Genomic DNA, 21,428 nt, shown 5'->3' on the forward strand with positions numbered 1-21,428 from the left:
GAGGCGGCACGGGGGGAGGGGGATTGGAGTCCGTTTCGGCGAGCGGCTGCTTATCTGGTCTATGAGAAAAAAACAAACAGCCACTGTTTGCTTTCAGTGAGTGAGAGAGGGGTGGAGGAGGGAGGGGGGTCAGAATTTACAAGGCAGCGTGCTGACACAATCTCAGCATTCCAAAAACCCACTCTCTCTCCCCCCGCGCTCCTTGTCAGACTCCCACCCCCCCCTTTTGAAAAGCATATTGCAGCCACTTGAACGCTGGGATAGCTGCCCATAATGCACCGCTCCCAATGCCGCTGCAAATGCTGCAAATGTGGCCATGACAGTGCGCTGGCAGCTGGCAGTGTAGACAGACTGCAGCAGTTTCCCTACTCAGCTGTACGAAGGCAGGTTTAACTCACAGCGCTGTAGAGCTGCAAGTGTAGCCATATCCTGAATTGTATTATTTCAACTTATATATTGTATTATAACACCACACAATATCCACACACACACACTCCCACCACAACACACACAAAACCAACACATGCTCAATACCCTCCACACATATCACACTCAATTCACACCCCTCAGACATCACCCAAGCTACACCCAACACATAGACAAGATACACTATACCACCATCACACACTTCATAAAACACCCCACACCCAACACTCATCTAGTACCCACACACCCACTGTCAGACACACACACAACACATATACACCGTCACACGCACCGGGGCAACACACATGTAACTTTAGCACCCTCATGGCCAAGATGGAGTTCGCTCTGCAGGCAGCTCTGACCAAGAAAAAGCATGTGCAGGAACACAGCAGGGAAATCCCCTTCCTTCCCAGGGCCATCTGTTCCACACCCCGTGGAGTGAACACACAGACACGCTGGAATAATACAATGAATATAGGAAAGGGAAATATTTATTCACAGAGGGATGAATGGCGAAAACAACAGTTGAGAAGATGGGGGAGTAGTAAGACAGGGTTACATCCAACTAGGGTTGCCAACTTTCTAATTGCACAAAACCGAACACCCTAGCCCCGCCCCTTCCTCGAGGCCCACCCTTGCCATGCCCCTTCCCTGAGACCCTGCCCCCCCCACTACATTCCCCCTCCCTTGGTGGCTTGCTGTCCCTCACCCTCACTCACTTTCACTGGGCTAGGGCAGAGAGTTGGGGTGCGGGAGGGGGTGAGGGCTCTAACTGGGGATACGGGCTCAGGGGTGGGACCAGAAATGAGGGGTTTAGAGTGCGGGAGGGGGCTCTGGGCTGGGGCAGGGGGTTGGGGTGCGGGAGGGCTCCCACTGGGGGTGCGGATTCTGAGGTAGGGCCCGGGGATGAGGGGTTTGGGATGCAGGAGGGGGCTCCAGGCTGGGGGGTAGGGCAGAGGGGTTCAGAGTGTGGGAGGGAGCTCCCATTGGCCGCAGTTCCAATTGGAGTGCGGAGCCAGTGCTCAGGGCAGAAGCAGCGCGCAGAGCCCCATGGGCCCCCTGCCTAGGAGCCAGACCTGATGATGGCCGCTTCCAAGGTGCAGTGCAGAGCCAGGATAGGTAGAGACTAGCCTGCCTTAGAGCTGCAGCACCGGCGACCAGACTTTTAACGGCCCGGGCAGCGGTGCTGACCAGAGCTGCTAGGGTCCCTTTTCGACTGAGTGTTCTGGTTGAAAACTGGACACCTGGTCACCCTACATCCAACGCAAGGCCTCACAGACCCAGTGGTACCACAACATGACAGGGCAGACACCTAGCACTGCATCTACACTCAGAGTTCAGGAATACTGGGCAGAGTTCCAGTCTGGCAATGAGTCTTGAGTGCTCCTGGTCATCTTTGGTGCCAGTGACCTTTCCCCAACAAACTCCTCTGGTGCCCTCTTCTGCTGCTCTCTGCAAAGTCACACACAGCAACAACTTTCCCACTTAGCTAAATACAGCCTCTTTCCTTATTCCCAATGCAAGGTCACACAGCCCCGTATAGCTCTGGGCAACAGTGATAGTGGGTCCAGCTCTGGTTTGTCCTTCTCAGATGATTGCTCCCTGGCAGGGTGCTCCTCCTGGCTCCTGTTCTGGGGTTTCCCCAGTCAGTCACTCTGTCCCTCCCAGGCTTAAGGCACGTTCTTGGCCGCTTCACTATGTGATGGCCTGCTCACTGTAGTCCTCTTGTCTGGAGCTACAGACACACACACCCTGGTTTTAAAAGGGCCACACACAAGGTTTTAAAGGGACCACACTCTCTAAACCCCAAGGCGGTTACACATACAACACAACCATATCACATATACAGAGGCATTTTAACCTTCTCTTAGATATTCCCATAGAATATCATCTCTAATTCAAGGTCTCAGTTCATATATTCAACCAAGAGCCTAAGAGGTATTTAGGCCCCATTGAAATCAATGAAAATTAGGAGCCTAAATACATCTGAAAATCTGGGCCTTAACGATTTGGGCCTTGGACATCTCAGGGATTCCCTCATATTCCATGACTGCACTCATCAGCTTTGTCCCTCAGACACAATGGAGCTGTCTCAGGCAAGGGGAAAGCTCATATGTGCAACAGACAGTTTTCGGGGGTGGGTGGGCTGATCAAAGACTCTAGAACAAACTCCCACAGGATCTAAAAAAAATCACCTGAAAACTCTTTCCGTTCCACTTGCCAGGGGGCTACTTCAATCTGTCTTCACTAACAGAAGCTTGTAGCACATCATGAAACAAAACCACCAATAACTGCCTGTAACCCTCCATAAAAATCCATATGTGCTTTTGCCCCTAGGGGAAGAGGGAGAATGAATCACACATGATGACAGAAAATAATGTCACTTGACTAACACTTTTCACTTGTCACTTTTCTGACATTTTGGGGTTTCACTCAGACCAGTAAGGGGTCTGTCCTGTAACCCTGGGTGTCTCTGTCCTGTGCAGTTTTGGCTCAGGGCCCTGACACCAGCAGCCTGATTACAGCACAGTGGCCTCACCCTGGCTTCCACCACCCTGTTTACTCCTTGGAGGGTGACACCAACGTCACCCTTCCAGTCCCAAGACTCCCCAAATCGTCTCCTCTGCAGTGCCCAGTCCCTCTCACTGTACCCTCACATAAATTATTGCATTCCCTGCCTCCAAAGAGACAGAGTACACACAGCACCCCGATAGTTTGGCTGAAAACCCGCGCTTCAACTTAAGGCACAACTCTGAGATGTTTCTGTAATCAAACAAAAAAAATGTTTATTAATAAGGGCATAGGTTGGAGTGATTACAAATAACAGATAGGAAAGGTTACAAATAAAACATACTTTCAAGTGACTGAAATTTAATTCTAGCAAGTTACAATCTTTGCCTGATCAGTTTCCTAACTTATATCAAGTCATCAGCATCCCTGGTCCCCCACACCACAGGACGCAACTGTCATAGGCTTGAAGGTGCTGTGACCTGTTGCCTGGGATGGATGACAAAACAACTTTTTGCCTCTGTTTATATCTTCTCAAAGTCCACTGACCCTGTTTCAAGAGGTAGGGAGGTTTTCTGGGAGTGTATCCCTCCATCCCCCATCAAGATGGTTAATTGGTCAATTCCCCCCATGATGGCTTTGTCTACCTTGCTTGTAAATGTCCTTTTCATTGTCTTAAGTCACACCTTGCTTAATTTACACTGGAGACACAGTCAAACTGCAAAAACACATTCCTTTATTTGAGAAAGGCAGCGCTTAGGCACGGTCTGCCAAACACATTTTAGAAATATACTTCCAGCACACATCTCTAGTTCTTTATACAGCACCCGTACATACATCAATGCATTATATTAATGAGCAGCATGTTAGCAGTTTGCATAGAACATCTTACACAACACCTTTTAGATACAGATTAGATGAGTGAATTGGGGCAATGAGAGTGTCAGGCCTCGAGAGTTCTGGTATGGTGTTCCCTCTGCCCATTGGCTCCCTGGATCACAGGATGGAGGCAGAATGAACACACATGATGAAAGACAATAATGTCACTTAATTAAGGACCTTGTTTTTAGGTTTTTATTTTGTTTGAAGTTTCTGGGGAATATCTCAGTGTTTATTTCAAAAATTAAACAATGGTGGAAAATCAGTAGAAAAAATTAACTTGGCAGTTTTCTGGGGAAATATCAGGGAAATATGACTCTCTTCTCCTAGGATTTTTTTTTGTCTATTTGTTTTTTAACTTTCAAGCCTCCTTCATCCTCTGTTCTGAAATGTAAGCAGATACAGTTTTTTGTTATCAACCCATTTTATCATAAAAAGTAGTTAAATACCTTTATTTTGCTTTCACTGCTGATGACAATCTGCACTATCTGTAAAGTTGGTAATATATATGTGGTGTGTGGTGGTTGTGGGATTGACACCAGTACATACACTACCACTCAAGTTGTTCCAGTGCTTTTGGCTTCCCACTCTGGAAGGAGAGATGGTGGCTTGGTAACCTGGGTCACCCATTTCTCCTGGAGCAGGGAGATGGAGTTCCAGCACATCTAAATTTGGGTAAAAATTGTTAAAAATGGAATAACGATTTTTGTAAAACTCAGCAAATGTTCATTAAAAAATCAGTATAAACCAAAGATGAAGGTCCTTACACTTAATGCACCACTGAAAGATGCTCCAATGCTACAGTAATGGGCATAGTATATGAATTTGTATAGAGGAGACGAGGAGAGGATGGGACGGGGGGTATCTTTTAACTGCTATCTAATTGTGTGTGTGCATTAAGGTTCCTATAAATAATGTCCATTTATCCTCCTGGATTTTAAAGGAAAGTCTGGAGTTTGGATGGCGGTTAGGGCCATCTCTGGAGTTAGAATTATTCTGTTGCTGGGTTTTTAACCATTACCACACAACGGACGGAACGTTCATTCTCCATCCAGTACCCTATTGAACAACCTGCAATACCGAGAGGTGATATTTTGCAATTATTATTTTTTGGTGGTTCAGACTCCATCTCACTCTCTTATGATCTCTTATGCACCTTGTGAAAGAAGCATCGTTCCTGGAATAAACTTTTAAAAAGGATTCAATATGAAAAAGGAAAAATTCACGATGAAGAAAATATTAGGAATAAAAAAGCAGGACAAGTTCCAGGCAATCTGATCAATGAGAAATTACAGGGAAAATCACAGACCCTGTCTCAGTCACACTTATATTTCTTGCAACTACATAAAACCCCAATATAAAAGGTATCTGAACTAGATCCATGGCAGGGACTATCTCTGATGCCTCCATGCCCAGTTAGTATTTAGGAGAGAAAGAGTTTAATCATACAGCATTTACATCCTCACAGGATATTTGATCGGAACTCAGTCATTCTTATATTGATGTCTCAGGGACGCCAGCTTCAACGTCGTCATAACCCGGGTCTCCAGGAGGCGGGAATGGGCCGTCTCTCTCAGTCCCTGAGGCCCCTTCACTTCTTAGGGAGTGCAGATTCCAATCTGAAAATATCAAAGGAGGCACATTACAGCCAATATATCTATTCTACACCTGTGTGCACTCACCTAACATGGGTGAGCAGCCTATAGTACGGGCTGTGAATTATTCCCTCTGTTCCTCTGATTGGGATTCTGACAAGTTTAATCCATTATGTCATTCTGTTCCATAAAGAAAACATCTGGGAGTAGATTCTCTCCATGCTGAGATCTGACGGGTGCAGAAGTGTGGGAATGTCAGTGGCTTGGTGACACCTCCCTAATGCTTCAGTCGGGGCTGCTTAACTCCCGATGGCTGGCATAGTCCCTAAGGGGACATCTGCCAGGTGAGACCTGGTGGGGAGGAGCAGGGCAGGGCCCCTACCCCAGGGGACATGCAATGGCAAAGAACCCAAAAGGGGAGGATGTCATACAGTTCATCCTGCCCACACAATACACGTTTGCATGTTATTCTCATCAAGTACAATGAAATGCACATTTCATCCCAACCCACTTTCCTCTGAGGTGCAAAGTGGGAGCTCAGCCCTCAGCATCAGACTGTGAGGTGCTCTGGTACAATTGGGTCCATTTGCATATTGAAGAGAGTGATTTCAAAACTGAAGCCAGGCCACTAACTAACCCCATCGCAGGGCCCTGCTCTTCCCATTACCATCCAGGGCACTGCAACCTTTTTTGGACCCTGATCCTGCAAATCCACTCATATAACTTTGCTGATCTGGACAGTCCCACTGAAGTTGGCACTAGGGTGGAGCTTGCAGGGGCTATAGCCACCCCAAAATTTGTCTTAGCATCCCCATAGCCACCCAGTAGCAGCTGCCACTCTCCAGTTGACTAGGCAGAGCGGAGAGAGTGGCGGCTGCTGGCTGGGTGCCCAGCTCCAGCATCAGCAGAGAAGTAAGCCTGGGCCGGGTGCCGGGGTGCCCAACAGCAGCCCCCAGCCCATGTCCCTGCCTGCCGAGATGCATCATCCAGGGCAGGTGGATGGTCCAGGGCTCCTCATAGTGGCCTAGACTGACCTGCTCTGGCCCAGGCTCCTGGGCCCCACCCTCCAAGGCCTCTGTTAGCCCAGAGCCAGGTCCCCCTGCCTGGACAGCTTTTAACGGCTGCAATCAGCCAGTGCCTGTCACTGCCTGGCTCTGGCTTCCAGCCTGCAACCTGGCCAGGGGGCAGGGCCACAGAGGGGGCAGGGCCACAGAGAGGGGTGATACCTCATGGTGAGGAGGAGCACAGCCCCCCCAGGTTTCTGTCTGGCTCACCTCAGTCCCCCCACCAGGAAGAGGCTGGTGTCACCCTTGAGTCAGTGAGAATATTCATGTGATGAGAGTGACAAGTGGGCTCCACTGTTTGTAGGATTAGGGCCTTATCTAGGAATCATCATGTATTTCAGTCCAATTAACCAGGGCCGGTGCAGGAGGCAGCAAACAGGGCTGCTAACAGGGGAGTTTGAGTGGGAGTAGCAGAAGTCAGGGTGGGAATACAGCTGAGAAGGTTAGTTTAACAATACAGGCAAGTCTCATCTTACGCGGGGGTTCCATTCCGAGGTTAGCGCATAAAGCGAAAACCGCGTATAACTGCCTTACATTGACCTAAGTCTGTAGTGTAGACCAAGCCATAATGAGACTAGCAATCAAACTGCAAGAATTACAACAGGGCTTTTCCCCACTTACCTCTCTGTGAATCCCTGTTCCTGTCATTCACCCGAGGGGCCCAAGTAACTTCCCGGGCACACTGCCCTGAACCAGGATCATGTTCAGGGTCAGAAACTTCTCTGACATCGTCATAACCATCCCCTGGGACATCTCCAGGCAAGGCATCGCCCTCTGAAAAAGAGACAGGAATTAATGGTAATCAGGGCCAGTGCAAGGAAGTTTCGCGCCCTAGGCGAAACTTCCACCTTGCGCCACCACCCCACCCAGCTAACCCCGCCCCCCTCCTCCTNAGCGCCGCTCTAATTCTCCTCCCTGCCCAGGCTTGTGGTGCCGATTGGAGGAGAATTAGAGCGGGGGCTGTGTGCTCAGCGGAGGAGGCAGAGTGGAGGTGATCTGGGGCAGGGAGCGGTTCCCCTGTGCACCACCCCCCCCGTTACTGCGGGTGGTCCTCCCCGCGCCACCCCGCCCCAGCTCACCTCCACTCGACTTCCTCGCCTGAGCGGGCTTTTAGGCACCCTCAACCACTAGGCGCTCTAGGCAGCCGCCTAGTTCGCCTAGTGGTTGCACCGGCCCTGATGGTGATGGTAATGAGAAGAGACCTTCCACTGAATAGAGAAATAAATTATACACCAGGTAGGAAGGGCCCTGAGGTACTAACACTCCCACAATGATAAGAGATCAAAAGTCCCCTTCTCCCCCCACAACTTCAGTGTCAGAGGAATTTTATACAGGTCACATTTATCTGACACATTTTAAGACTTGATGTGTCTGTAAATTGCTGGACGGAACCTAAAGCAGACCCAGGTGGGGATGTGGGAGATCTGGAAAGAGATGGCTGGGGGTAGGGTCTATGTCACAGGAAGATTTCTTCACTGTAATTTGTTATTATACTAATTATATATCAATTAGTAATTAGTAACAGATAAATGACACTTTAATTTGTTCTGTTTATCACCCACTTCCTAAATTTTCAATTATGGTTAAAAGCTTGTTTTGTTCTATTTCCCTGAACTAGTCTGGCCCATAAACCATCCTCAATCTGCAGTCTCTGGAAGCTGCACCACCAGTTCAGGACAAGATATGGGTCTGTGTGTGAAATCTGTACATCCCTTCACCTATCACAGTGCATGTGAAACTCAAGTCTAGATCAGTGAACTCAGCACAGGCAGGAATGGTGGAAAGGGACCGTTACTGCAGATCAGAGGGCTGTGCTCAGAGAGATTGTCCCCTAATATTGTGAGTAATGCTAGTGCATATGAAAGTGAGGGCCAGGGATCAGTGACTAGAATCAGGCAGCATGGGCAGGGGGAGAACAAGCTTCTTCTAGAGTCACACTGGTTGGCTAATGTGCCTCTATTCCACATGCTTTGCTATTTCTTGGTCTTCTCAGTGCATCTCTGGACTAAACAGTGCACACAGCCATGTTTTATGGGAGAAGAGTTTGTCAAACAGTTGCTTGCAGAAGGCTTGATCCTGTGAAGTGCTGAGCACTCTGAGCTCCCATTGATCGCAGCAGGACGGAAGATGCTCAGCACCTTACAAGAGCAAACCCATAAGACGCAATTTTTGTCTCCACAAAGACAATATTATTAGCTTTTTCCTGGGCTAACACTGGTCCCAGAAGGCAGATTCACTCCTCACCTTGGTCGTCCGGAGTCTGGGGATCATCATTCAATGCAGGCTCCTCCACGTTATCGTAATCCAACTGAGACGCCCCAGGGGAAGCTCCCTCTGGAACAGTGAACACAACACTCAGCTCACTCTGAACACACCCAGTTCCTGAGCAGGTTTCTAGTTCCCCATTAAGTGCCTGTTGCATTGGAGTCCAGGCTATTTATCCTGGCGTTTGTAGGAGAAGTCACAGGGTGATCAAGGAGAAAAGGGAAAGTCACGGACATTCTGTAAATTAGGAGTGGTGTCACTGTGACAGGTTCCCCCCAGGGTGCTACCTGGAACTGGGGTACCACTGAGCCCTCTGACTCACCTGCCTGGGCTCCATCTCACACTGTTGCTGTGACAAGCTGCAGACCCACTCCCAGTCCTACACTTCCACCAGCATTCACACAGGTAGGGACACACCCAGCTGCAGTTACATGCAGGCTCTCTGACCAGCCACTGTATGAACCAACTGTGACGGTACCTCCCATAAGGCTTTATGGAAATAAGCTTAGAATGTGTTTTATGCTACATATGCCATAAAGGTTATGATCTACTGAATGTATTAATCCTATTTGTATTCATGTATCATTTTTGTATTCGATGTTATGAATGTTGGCTGTGAACTGGCTTCATTTCTAAATAACCTTAGTAGAGCATTTGGTCAGTTCCTGGAGAAAGGAATGTTGAAATGAATTACCTAATCCAGAAACACTTAAAGGACAATGGATCTTGGAATGCTCCAATCCAATAAGAAGTCTACTTGAGGACAATGGATGCTACCTGTAAAAACTATGAATCATGCATGGACATGTGACTTGCACATGTGACTTGCCCAGGTGACTCCTAAACTCCATCTTGGAGCTGGACTTTGCATAGGATTGAGGAGGGGGTCTCCACCCACAAGAGAAAGTCTATTTAAACCCTGGGGAGACCCCTCCATTTTGTCTTCAGCTGGCTAAAGAGAGGAGCCATCATGAAGAAGCCCCTAGCTCCCACCTGAGCTGGAACAAGAGCTGTACCAGGGGAAAGAATTGTGCCCAGGCCTGGAAGGGGTCCAGTCTGAGAAAAAACTTACTGAAGCATCTCTGAGGGTGAGATTATCTATATTCAGTTTGATTAGACATAGATTTGCACATTTTATTTTATTTTGCTTGGTGACTTACTTTGTTCTGTCTGTTACTACTTGGAACCACTTAAATCCTACTTTCTGTATTTAATAAAATCACTTTTTACTTATTAATTAACTCAGAGTATGTAATAATACCTGGGGGAGCAAACAACTGTGCATATCTCTCTAGCAGTGTTATAGAGGGTGAACAATTTATGAGTTTACCCTGCATAAGCTTTATACAGGGTAAAATGGATTTATTTGGGTTTAGACCCCATTGGGAGTTGGGCATCTGGGTGTTAAAGACAAGAACACTTCTGTGAGCTGCTTTCAGGTAAACCTGCAGCTTTTGGGGCAAGTAATTCAGACCTTGGGTCTTTGTTGGAGCAAACAGGAGTGTGTGGCTCAGCAAGACAGGGTGCTGGAGTCCCGAGCTGGCAGGGAAGGCAGGGGTAGAAGTAGTCTTGGCACATCGGGTGGCAGCTCCCAAGGGGGATTCTGTGATCCAACCCGTCACACCAACAATAGAGAGGCTACAGCCAAAACAACTGACAACATTCCAGTCTATGACCCCAGAGCTGTATCGTCCTGCCCTGGTCAAAACCCCGACCAGTATGAATTTATTATCCAGTTTGCCTCCCCCTCCATGTGCAGAGGAAATGCAACAGCCTTTTCTCCTTGAGCTAAGATTTCCAAGCACTTCATTCCAACTCACTCATTTAGATAAAGAAAAATCAAGTTTACTAACTAGAAAAGATAGATTTTAAGTGATTATACGTGATAACAAACAGATCAAATCAGATTACCTAGCAAATAAACAAAAATGCAAACTAAGCTTAACATACTAGAACAGGGGTAGGCAATCTATGGCATGCGTGCCAAAGGCGGCATGCGAGCTGATTTTCAGTCGCACTCACACTGCCGGGTCCTGGCCACCGGTCTGGGGGGCTCTGCATTTTAATTTAATTTTAAATGAAGCTTCTTAAACATTTTAAAAACCTTATTTACTTTACATACAACAATAGTTTAGTTATATATTATAGACTTATAGAAAGAGACCTTCTAAAAATGTTAAAATGTATTACTGGCACGCGAAACCTTAAATTAGAGTGAATAAATGAAGACTCGCCACACTGCTTCTGAAAGGTTGCCGACCCCTGTACTAGAAGGATAGGATTTGACTTAACAATCTCTCATCCTGACTGATGATAAAGGCAGGCTTACAGACTCTCAAGGTACAAGCTGCACTTGCTTTACAGCTAGGAATCCTCAGGTTTTCATACACAGGCTAGAAATCCCTTTAGTCTGGGTCCAGCTCTTCCCCCAGTTCAGTCTTTTGTTCCTTTAGGAGTCTTCTTGTGTTGGGAGTGAAGAACCATGGATGATGTCACTTCTTGCCTTCTATAGATTTAGCATATGGCAGGAGCTATATGTTTTAATCTTGGTTCCCAGGCCAGTTTTTGGAAAAATACTGACATCCCAAAATGGAGTCCAGTGTCATATGGCTTAGTCACATGCCCTTGCATATCTTTCTGAGTCACAGCAGCCATTACTAACAGGCTGTCTGGAGCGTTCTCAGGAAGTTTAAGCCATTCCACAGCCTATTGTCTTTGTTGATGAGCCATTGGCACTGTCTGTCTTCTTCACTGTAATACCTGAAAGGCTGGCTGTAGGTGTGTTCCAGAGTAAGCCCAATACAGATCCATAGTCAATATTTATAACTTCAGATACAAAAATGATACATGTATACAAATAGGATAATCATATTCAGCAAATCATAACTTTTCCAATGACACCTTACATGACCTGTCTTGTACAAAATTCATCATAATTATGCCATAATCATATTATAATAATATCACTATGAAGAATATGGGGTGCAATGTCACAGCAACCTTTAATTTCTCACAAATATTTTGGGGCCCATCCCCACTGAATCCAATAGCAATATTGTCAAGTCCTTCCATGGGATCTGGATCTGTGTTGGTGCTGAGCTAACACTGGACATACTGACAGTAGCTGCTACACCAGAACTGACCTTTGTGAATCCAACTGAACTATAATAATAATAATTAATGGAGATATCCCATCTCCTAGAACTGGAAGGGACCTTGAAAGGTTATCGAGTCCAGCCCCCTGCCTTCACTAGCAGGACCAAGTACTGATTTTGCCCTAGATCCCCAAGTGGCCCCTTCAAGGATTGAACTCACAACCCTGGGTTTAGCAGGCCAATGCTCAAACCACTGAGCTATCCCTCTCCCCAATAAACTCTATAAACATGGTGTAAAGTCTCTTAGTTTATATAGGCTAGATTGTGATTTGGGCTTGTGTTCATGCCATGGCAGCAGGTGGGTAAGACCATGGGCACAGATTAGGGTTTTGTTTAATGCTCAGTGTCAGATATGAAATTCAGATTCTTCTATTGCAAGCAAATATTCCTGGGCCCCATTTCTTGCAGGTCCTCCCGCGGGGGAGGGTACCATGAACTGCACACAGGAAGGGCCAGAATTTGATCACATATTTCCATCACAGGATTCATCAGAAATATTTGAAAGTCTGGTTAAATCCGATCCCATCAGAAGGGATACAATCAGTGCTGGGCCATGAAATCGAGTAAAGGGAAATGATGGCCTTTACAGAAAGTGACGTGGAAATTAAATTCTCCAACCAGATTTGAGTATTTTTCTTTGTATGCCACCTTACCCCATTACCTCGTTCTGATCCAGAATCGCTTCCCCCCTCACTGTCCCCGGTGTAATACTGCAGCTTCGTCACTGAATCCTCTGCATAAGAGACTGGAGAGACAACAAATGAGATGTTATCACAGTGAGAGCAGCTAAACTGACTGCTGGCTGATGCACCCGGGTCCTAGAGCAGGATTTACAGCATCCATATATTCCAGGCATAGCCAAACCATGGCTCTTCTACAGTTAAAGTGCAGCTCGTGGAGAAACTACGGTCTAACACAAGTTGTGGCTAAAATTAATATTAACACCAATTTTTTAAAAAGGCTATACAAATTGGTGAAAGAATTTCAAAATTGGTTTTCACTCCTACTGAGTAAACCCGATAGTGAGAGTGAGATTGATAGAAAGAGAAGCTCTCACTCATATGTGCATTATATCAGGAAATTGCATCATTCTGTATTCAAAAGTTGTGCTGTGTGGACCTCGAGTGCTCGTGATCTCCCTGCATTCCACAGAATACAGGCAGTGTTTACTGTTCATATGTCACATTTGAATAGTTTTAGATTTAAGTTTTAACCCTACATTAATTTCGTGGATAACAATGATATCTTCAGATTGTAAGAAACACAAGTATGAAGAAGAAAACCAAAGTTTTAAGTCAGAATGGGAGGAAGATTCTGATTCACTGTTAAAGGTGGGAAACCCCTGGGCCTTATCTGCAATGCATCGAAGCGAGCAACTTGAAAAGTCATTCTGAAACGAATCACAATAAATTTTCATCTAAATACCCTTCTGAATCAGAATTAAGGAAAAACAAGATAGCCACATTAAAAATACACCTAAACAGTCAACAGACACTACTTTCAGCGTTCAGTAAAGAAACTGACACAACGACCAAAGCTAGTTTTGTTATAGCATGGAATAGCACACATGCTCACTTCTGTGAACCCCGTATAGTGCAAATGATTGGTTAGTGTTTTTGCGTAGCTATGTTTTAAGTAAAATAATTAGTTAAGGCATAGATAAGAGAAATCCTTATTTTAACTACATAATGAGGGTCAAAAGACAAGCTTGTTGGAACTTAACTCTAGAATACAATAAGGATTTGTCTGTTGTTCTGTATGTTGTTCCCTCTCCAGATGGAGGGAGAAGACAAGCAGGTACAATACCTCCTGAAATATATACCTGGAATAATCCATCTAAAACCACAGAAACTGTGAGTAGGGCAAGGAGATGTGTTAGGTTATTTCTTGTTTCGGCTTGTGAATTTCACTGTGCTACAGAGGTAGTTTCATTCCTGTTTTTGTAACTGTGAAGTTGAGCCCAGAGGGGAATCCTCTGTGTTTTCAATTTTTTTATTACCCTGTAAAGTTACCTTCCATCCTGATTTTACAGGTGCGATTCTTTTTCTTTTTTCTTTATAATAAAGTTCTTTTTTTAAGAACCTGATTGATTTCAAGGTCCTAAAATAAAGAGTCTGGTTGAGCTCATGTTGCTAAGGCAACTGGTTGGTATTTTAGTCTCAAGCCTCCCCAGGAAAGGGGGTGAAGGGGCTTGGGGGGATATATGGCGGCGGGATAGGGACTCCAAGTGACCCTTCCCTGAATTTTTGTGTAAATCACTTGGTGGTGGCAGCAATATACCGTCCAAGGACAAGGAAAGAAATGTGTGCCTTGGAGAAGTTTTAACCTAAGCTGGTAGAATATAAGCTTAGGGAGTCTTTCATGCAGGTCCCCACATCTGTACCCCAGAGTTCAGAGTGAGGGGGGAACCCTGACACTCCCACATTGTTGAAAGATTAGGCCCCTCCCCTCCCAGAATCACAGCCTGTGACCAACTGGATGCACTTACCATGCTCAAGAGAGCCTCACAATGTCCTAAACTGAAAGTAGCATGTTCCCAACTGATTGATATTGAGTCAAAATGGCACAAAGGTTGAAAGGTCCATGACTCAAAGTTACCCACATCTCCTGGGCTGATCTCTCTGATCCCAGGGCAGGAGGGAGCCAATCCAGCAGACCAGAGGCTGTGGTGGGAGGGGGGCACAGAACATCCCCTGCTCCAGCAGTTTTCAAATGATGCTATAGCCTGGGCCCAGAGACAGTCATGTTGCTGACTCACAATTAGTTACACTGCAAGGCTACAAGATGGGCAGATGGGACTAGCTGGGGAGGGGGCTCACCTGACCAGATGCGGATTACTGTTTTGTGGGGCCCTGGGACAGAGCTACTTCTATCAGTAGTCCCCTGCCCCTGGCGCTCCTGCCGAGAAGCAGGGTCAGGTTGTGGGGGCTTCCCCCTCTCCCTGGCAGGAGTGCCGGGCAGGCATACGGGGTGAGGCACGCCCTGCACCCTGATCCCGCTCCCTGGCAGGAGAGGCAGGCGGAGCAGGTGTGGGACCAATTGTCCGGGGACCCTGGGCACAGGCCCCGTTGGTAAGGGCCGGCTTTAAGCCGATTCGGCCGATTCCCCGGAATGGGGCCCCGCGTCTAAGAGGGCCCCGCAACGTCCGGGGCTGCCAGCGGAGCAGGGAAAAAAAAAAAAAAGCCGCGTCCTGCTTCTCCCCCCTCCCTCCAGCGCTTGCGCCGCCATACAGCTCATCAGCACAAGCCTGGGAGGGAGGGGTGAGGAGGAGGAATGCAGGCGTGCTTGAGGAAGACACGGGGCCAGGGCGGATATTTGGGGAGGGATCCAATGGGACAGGAAGGGGGCGGAGTCAGAGCGGGGCTGGGTCGGAGTTGGGGTGGGGGGGCGCGAGACAATTCGCGTCCCGGCGTGGGACCCCGCATCTGCTAAAGCCGGCCCTGCCGTTGGTCCAGTGGCTAATCCATCGCTGTATCTACGTGAGTTCAGTAACTGGCCCACAGCAGTCCAGGGTTCACAGAGCTGGTGGCTGAGGATATCTAGCTGTGGGTCATGGCCTCAAGATGGAAAGTTCAGTAGGAATGAGACACACATACCTGAGTGACCCAATATCTGCTTCTCTCCCATCAGGTTATAATCAATCTCCTCATACACGGGATCTGAGGGTCTTGTGGCACCTGAAAAAAAAGGACAATGTTTGCAGAAGGTCATAGAAACTATAGATAGGAAACCCTATTAGATCATCCAGCCCTGCGCCCTGGGGCCAGTCCAGGACCGATCCGTACAGCACATTCCCAATGCTCTGTCCAGTCTACATTTGAATGTGCCAGGTAACAGAGACCATGTCCCTTTCCACAACAACCCTTTGATGATGGTTCCCATGAGCTAGTTTCCTGTCACAAGTCTCTCCTCATATTTAGCCTAAAATTTCCCATTGTACATTAATCTCATTAATCTTTGTTATTCTCCCTGGTATCACCTGAAATAATTCCTCTCCCAATCTGATATTTACAGCTATGAGCAAAATAGCACTTACATACATATATACTTAGTACTACACATGCTGCCTAGGGACTGTGTGGGCATTAACTAGTGAATGTTTTTGCGCTTTTTAAAAATGAAAAGTGCCAAATATTGGAATTGTCTTTGATTTTTTGGCAATTATCACCCAAGCTCTTTTCCAGCATTTCTTCTTCCTCGAACTCTCCCTCCTACTGATTCTCTCTGTTCAGTGTCCTCCCTCACATGCACTTTCTTGTACTTTCCCAAATGTGATCTCTATTTTTTGCCAATATTTACCGTCTCTCTAATCCCCTATTTATTATTTCTTTGTCACCACTGCTCTCAAATGCACCCAGGTTAGTGTTATCTGAAAGTGTTTTTGCTCTCCTGGTTATTTCTACAGCCAGATCATCAATGACAATATTAAATAAGACAAGACTTAGCATAGACCTGAGGTCCCCTCACAGCTCTGCCAATGCCCACAGCTCTTTACAGTTGCAGCTCTCCCTGCTATTGCAGAGACTTTCAGACAGTGACACTAATCAGGACCTACCTCTGTGCTGTGCCCTGGCCCTTTGCACCTGCACACCCAGAATGATTAACAGCAGGCAGAGAAGGACCCCCAGGATAATGCAGATGACAACAGGCACCGTGACTCTCCCACTGTCGGTCAGAGGGCGGCGTGGGGGAGCTGGATGGAAATGAACATGCAACAGGGAGAGATTATTTTGTGAGAGTCAGGGGCTCACCAGTGTCTGATTGCACCACCTAGGAAGCAGGGTAATGGGCTGGGACACCATGGGGGCAGCTCACAGGCTGCTGTTTAAATCATGGCCCTGGTGGCTAGAACCAATAGACAGGAATTGTCCTCCTCAGCACGGCCTGCAGCTCCCACCCGGGTGTCATTCACCCTTAGATTTCACACTCTGTGTAAAGAAGCTCATTTTCTCAGGCTGGAGGTTCCAGCTCACTCCCTGTGAGCCTGGCACTAGATAAATTTAACCCTTGATTGGAAGAGAATGTGTTACCTGTTGTAGCAGGTGAAGCTGTTGTTTCTGTCACACCTGCAAGGGGAAAAGGAAGGAGAGTAGGAGTGTGGAGTGAGGGGGTAGTGACATGCTGTTACATGATTGTTCCTCTGAGTCCCCATGTGCCTCTGCACATCACCTACATTTCACCCATGATATCTTCCTCAGAGCAGCCCAGGCTTAGTGGCTTAGCCTGTGCTGGATAAAGGAAGTGACATGGTCTGATGCCTTAGCACATTAGAATAAAAAAAAGTCCCAACACATCCCATCCATTAAGGAAAAAGGAGGCCTGGTCTGTGGGCAGGAATGGGGACCCAGCTGCTATGATGCTTGCTCTCTCTTAAAAATTATATAACAAAGCAGAAACATCTCCTGTCACTCACCCGAGCAATTCACAGCAGTATCTTCCTTATGATCACAGTTACTCTCACCCCATGGCATGGCAGGACAGTCCCAGAGAGATGACTCTGTCCCTCTGCAGTTCACCTTCTCCACCCAGATGGGACCAGTCCCCTCGCCAAATGCAGCCTCGCCCGGGGCAGATACAGCAGATCCACAGCCCAGTTGTTTACACACAACGTTAGCATCCGCCATGTCCCAGGAGTCATCACAAACTGTTCCCCAGGCGCCACGGTACCAAACCTCCACTCTCCCCGAGCATCTGTCCTCTCCTCCCACGACACGTAACTTCTCCTGGCCTGAAAATGCAGAAACGTCACATGTTACTGGGACAGCTGGGAATGTCGTTAGAGACTGAGAAGGAGACACAGAGAGGCAGAGATACCTGTGCAACTCGCAGAGTTCAGGCATTCAGCAAATGGATTCTGAGATGGTTTCCCTTTCCTACCTGTGGAGATAAAACACTGAGGTGAATGGACTGGGTGCATGTGTGCTGCAGCACTTTATAAATTGGTCAAAAGCTAAAATCTGGTAATTTAGATAATTAGCTCTTATGGTGTTTCTCTGGATTTTGAAGTCTTTGATCAGTTCCCAGCTGGCATGCATGTGTCTTTATGTAACTGGCAGGACAGTATATCTAAGCATTTGTTTACACTTGAAATGCTACAATGGCACAGCTGCACCACTTCAGGTAATAACAAAATGTTTTTTAAGTACATCAGAAGCAGGAAGCCTGCTAAACAACCAGTGGGGCCCCTTGATGATCGAGATACAAAAGGAGCACTTAAAGACGATAAAGTCATTGTGGAGAAACTAAATGAATTCTTTGCTTCAGTCTTCACGGCTGAGGATGTTAGGGAGATTTCCCAACCTGAGCCGTCCTTTGTGGGTGACAAATCTGAGGAATTGTCACAGATTGAAGTTTCACTAGAGGAGGTTTTGGAATTAATTGATAAACTTAACAGTAACAAGTCACCGGGACCAGATGGCATTCACCCAAGAGTTCTGAAAGAACTCAAATGTGAAATTGATAAACTATTAACTAACTATGGTTTGTAACCTGTCCTTTAAATCAGCTTCTGTACCCAATGACTGGAAGATAGCTAATGTAACGCCAATATTTAAAAAGGGCTATAGAGGTGATCCCGGGAATTCCAGACCAGTAAGTCTAACATCAGTACCGGGCAAATTAGTTGAAACAATAGTAAAGAATAAAATTGTCAGACACATAAAAGAACATAAATTGTTGGGAAAAGTCAACATGGTTTCTGTAAAGGGAAATCATGTTTTACTAATCTATTAGAGTTCTTTGAAGAGGTCAACAAACATGTGGAAAAGGGGGATCCAGTGGACATAGTGTACTAAGATGTCCAGAAAGCCTTTGACAAGGTCCCTCACCAAAGGCTCTTACGTAAATTAAGTTGTCATGGGATAAGAGGGAAGATCCTTTCATGGACTGAGAACTGATTAAAAGACAGGGAACAAAGGGTAGGAATAAATGGTAAATTTTCAGAATGGAGAGGGGTAACTACTGGTGTTCCCCAAAGGTCAGTCCTAGTGTATGCGGGGGAATGGTCCCGCTATTGTGGGGAACTTTTCTGGCTTCTGCACTACCCCGGTGAAGTGGGCTAGCGAAAGGATCCGCGTCCTCGCTCCCACTTCCTTTACCCAGAGGCCTCCCTGCCCTTGAGGACTCCCCTTCCGCTCTCCTTTCTGGCAGAGTCCTCGTAACCCCGACAAGGCTGGGGCCAGGATTCCTGGAGGGCTCGACCCCCAACCCTGCTGTGGTCACCCAGGACAGGGGCTAGGGTATCCCCACTCCGGGGTACTCTCTCTGCACTGGGCACCTCCCTGACCCACTGATCATTTCATACAATTTAAAGCAAATACAAGTTGTTTAATTAACAATTAATTTTAAAAAAGAATAAGGAAAAATGGGAAAGGTTAAAGGAAAACACATCACCCCGCTCTGTGGCAGGGAACATTACAATCAGTGTCTCTGGAACGTCAGGGCAGTTCACAGTCTGTTCCTCGTAGGTCCCAGGCCTCCTTCTCAGGCCCAGGCTGTGCTGCAGAGACACTGTGGATCGGACACTTGCTCTTGCGGTGGCCACATGCTCTCAGGCTCTAGGTGGCAGGACCCTTTTTCCCAGTGTCGCCCCCGCCCGGTCAGGGTTATGATCCCCCTCCAAGTCTGGCCTGCAAGGCCTCTTGGCTGAGGTGTCTCCCTGTGCAGGGCCCACTGCCCAGGGTCCCCCTCACTCTCCCCAGCTGCTCACCGCACCCAGCTCCGGACTGCTCCAGCCCCGGCTCCAGCTCCACTCTGCCTCAGCAGGGCTGCTGCTGCTGCTCTGCCTCCAGCTCCCTGGGCTGCGTCTCTGGCCTCTCTGGCTCTGGTTGCTGCAGCTCTGCCCCCAGGACAGGTCTGCTCTGCAGGCTGCTTCTGTGACTCTGCTCCCAGCTCTGACCTGCTTCCTGGCTGCTTGTCTGGCCCCTCTGGCTCTGGTGGCTGCAGCTCTCCTCCCAGGGCAGCTCTGCTCTCTCTGGGCTGTGCTCTGGCTTTGGGGCTGCAGCTCTGCTTCCAGCAGCTTAGCTCGGGCCCCTGCTCTCTCCTTAGCTCGGCCCCACTCTGTCTGACCCAGGCAGTTCCAGCTCACACGGAGGACGGGACCCACCCTGGCCTCCTGTCATGCTGATTAGCCTGCCCGCCCTGTCAATCAGGCTTACCTGGAGCATTGGCCTCTCGCCATTGTTCCTGGGGACTGTCAGTCTCAGGGTCCTGATTTCCCATCGACCCCTCCCCTTTTAGTGCTGGGAGCTAGCAACCAAAACACCCACACTGAATGTTAGTAAGGGGGCAACAGTCCCCTTACACTAGGACCAATCCTATTCAACTTATTCATAAATGATCTGGAGAAAGGGATAAACAGTGATGTGGCAAAGTCTGCAGATGATACTAAACTGCTCAAGATAGTTAAGACCAAAACAAACTGTGAAGTACTTCAAAAAGATCTCACAAAACTAAGTGATTGGGCAACAAAATGGCAAATGAAATTTAATGTGGATAAATGTAAAGTAATGCACATTGGAAAAAAATAACCCCAACTATACATACGGTATGAGGGGGGCTAATTTAGCTACAACTAATCAGGAAAGAGATCTTGGAGTCATCGTGGATAGTTCTCTGAAGATGTCCACAAAATGTGCAGCGGCAGTCAAAAAAGTAAGCAGGATGTTAGGAATCATTTTAAAAGGGATAGAGAATAAGACAGAGAATATCCTATTGCCCTTATATATATATCCATGGTACGCCCACATCTTGAATACTGTGTACAGATGTGGTCTCCTTATCTCAAACAAGATATACTGGCATTAGAAAAGATTCAGGTTTTTCTAAAAGACATGCTGTAGCTAAACCAAAATGTATAAACTAGATGCAGAAATTACTGGTTAATATGCTATGGCCTGCCAGATTCGATTATTTTAACAGGCTCTTCAGACCTTAAAATCTACAATTTGATTACTTCACTGGATTAGGTCATAACTGATCATGCTGTGTAATATGTATTTTTTAATAATTGATTTCCATGTTTGTTATTAACAGACTACATTCCTATCTCTATAACCTCAGAAACTGAAAATAAGTTTATGCCATTGCTGAGTATGTTAAAAGAATATAGCTATGTATTTCATAAAATATAGTGAAAATATAAAATACCATAATTATATCAAAACCTGTCAGCAAGTTAGACTTGTGGTTTGAGTGTTTATATAGTACAAATAGTTTACTATTTACCTTCACAAGAGATGTGGGTTTCTTCTCCTCTGTTATTACTACATGACTGCTGATTCCATGGGTCTGACGGGCATTCCCACAGAGAACCGTGCTGCTTATTGCACCGAATACCATCCACCCAGGTGGGGCCAGAGCCTATTCCGTATGTAAATTCTTTTAAAAGAATCCCACTGTCTCCGCAGTCCAAATGTTTGCATATAAGTGCCCTGGTGACTGCATCCATAGGACTGTTGCAAACACTGCCCCATGTCCCATTGTAGAAAACTTCCAGCCGCCCAGCACAGGCACTGCCACTCACCAGTCTCAGATCC

At 47.0% G+C, this 21,428-nt stretch overlaps 1 protein-coding gene across 1 annotated transcript; it reads right to left on the reverse strand.

Annotated features, from left to right (window-relative positions):
• Nucleotides 1-3,647: 3,647 nt before the first annotated feature.
• On the reverse strand, nucleotides 3,648-19,633 carry LOC117885348 (antigen WC1.1-like). The gene is made up of 10 exons (XM_034786663.1): nucleotides 19,601-19,633; nucleotides 17,707-17,769; nucleotides 17,306-17,620; nucleotides 16,923-16,958; nucleotides 16,448-16,585; nucleotides 15,489-15,569; nucleotides 12,554-12,637; nucleotides 8,717-8,806; nucleotides 7,094-7,246; nucleotides 3,648-5,432 (listed from the first exon to the last, which is right to left on the reverse strand). Exons 3-10 carry the CDS (start codon nucleotides 17,514-17,516, stop codon nucleotides 5,308-5,310), a joined length of 918 nt encoding a protein of 305 aa, XP_034642554.1. The 5' UTR covers nucleotides 17,517-17,620; nucleotides 17,707-17,769; nucleotides 19,601-19,633; the 3' UTR covers nucleotides 3,648-5,307.
• Nucleotides 19,634-21,428: the final 1,795 nt, after the last annotated feature.

Source organism: Trachemys scripta, chromosome 1 (assembly GCF_013100865.1).
Source record: "Trachemys scripta elegans isolate TJP31775 chromosome 1, CAS_Tse_1.0, whole genome shotgun sequence".
Classification (NCBI taxonomy): Eukaryota; Metazoa; Chordata; order Testudines; family Emydidae; genus Trachemys; species Trachemys scripta.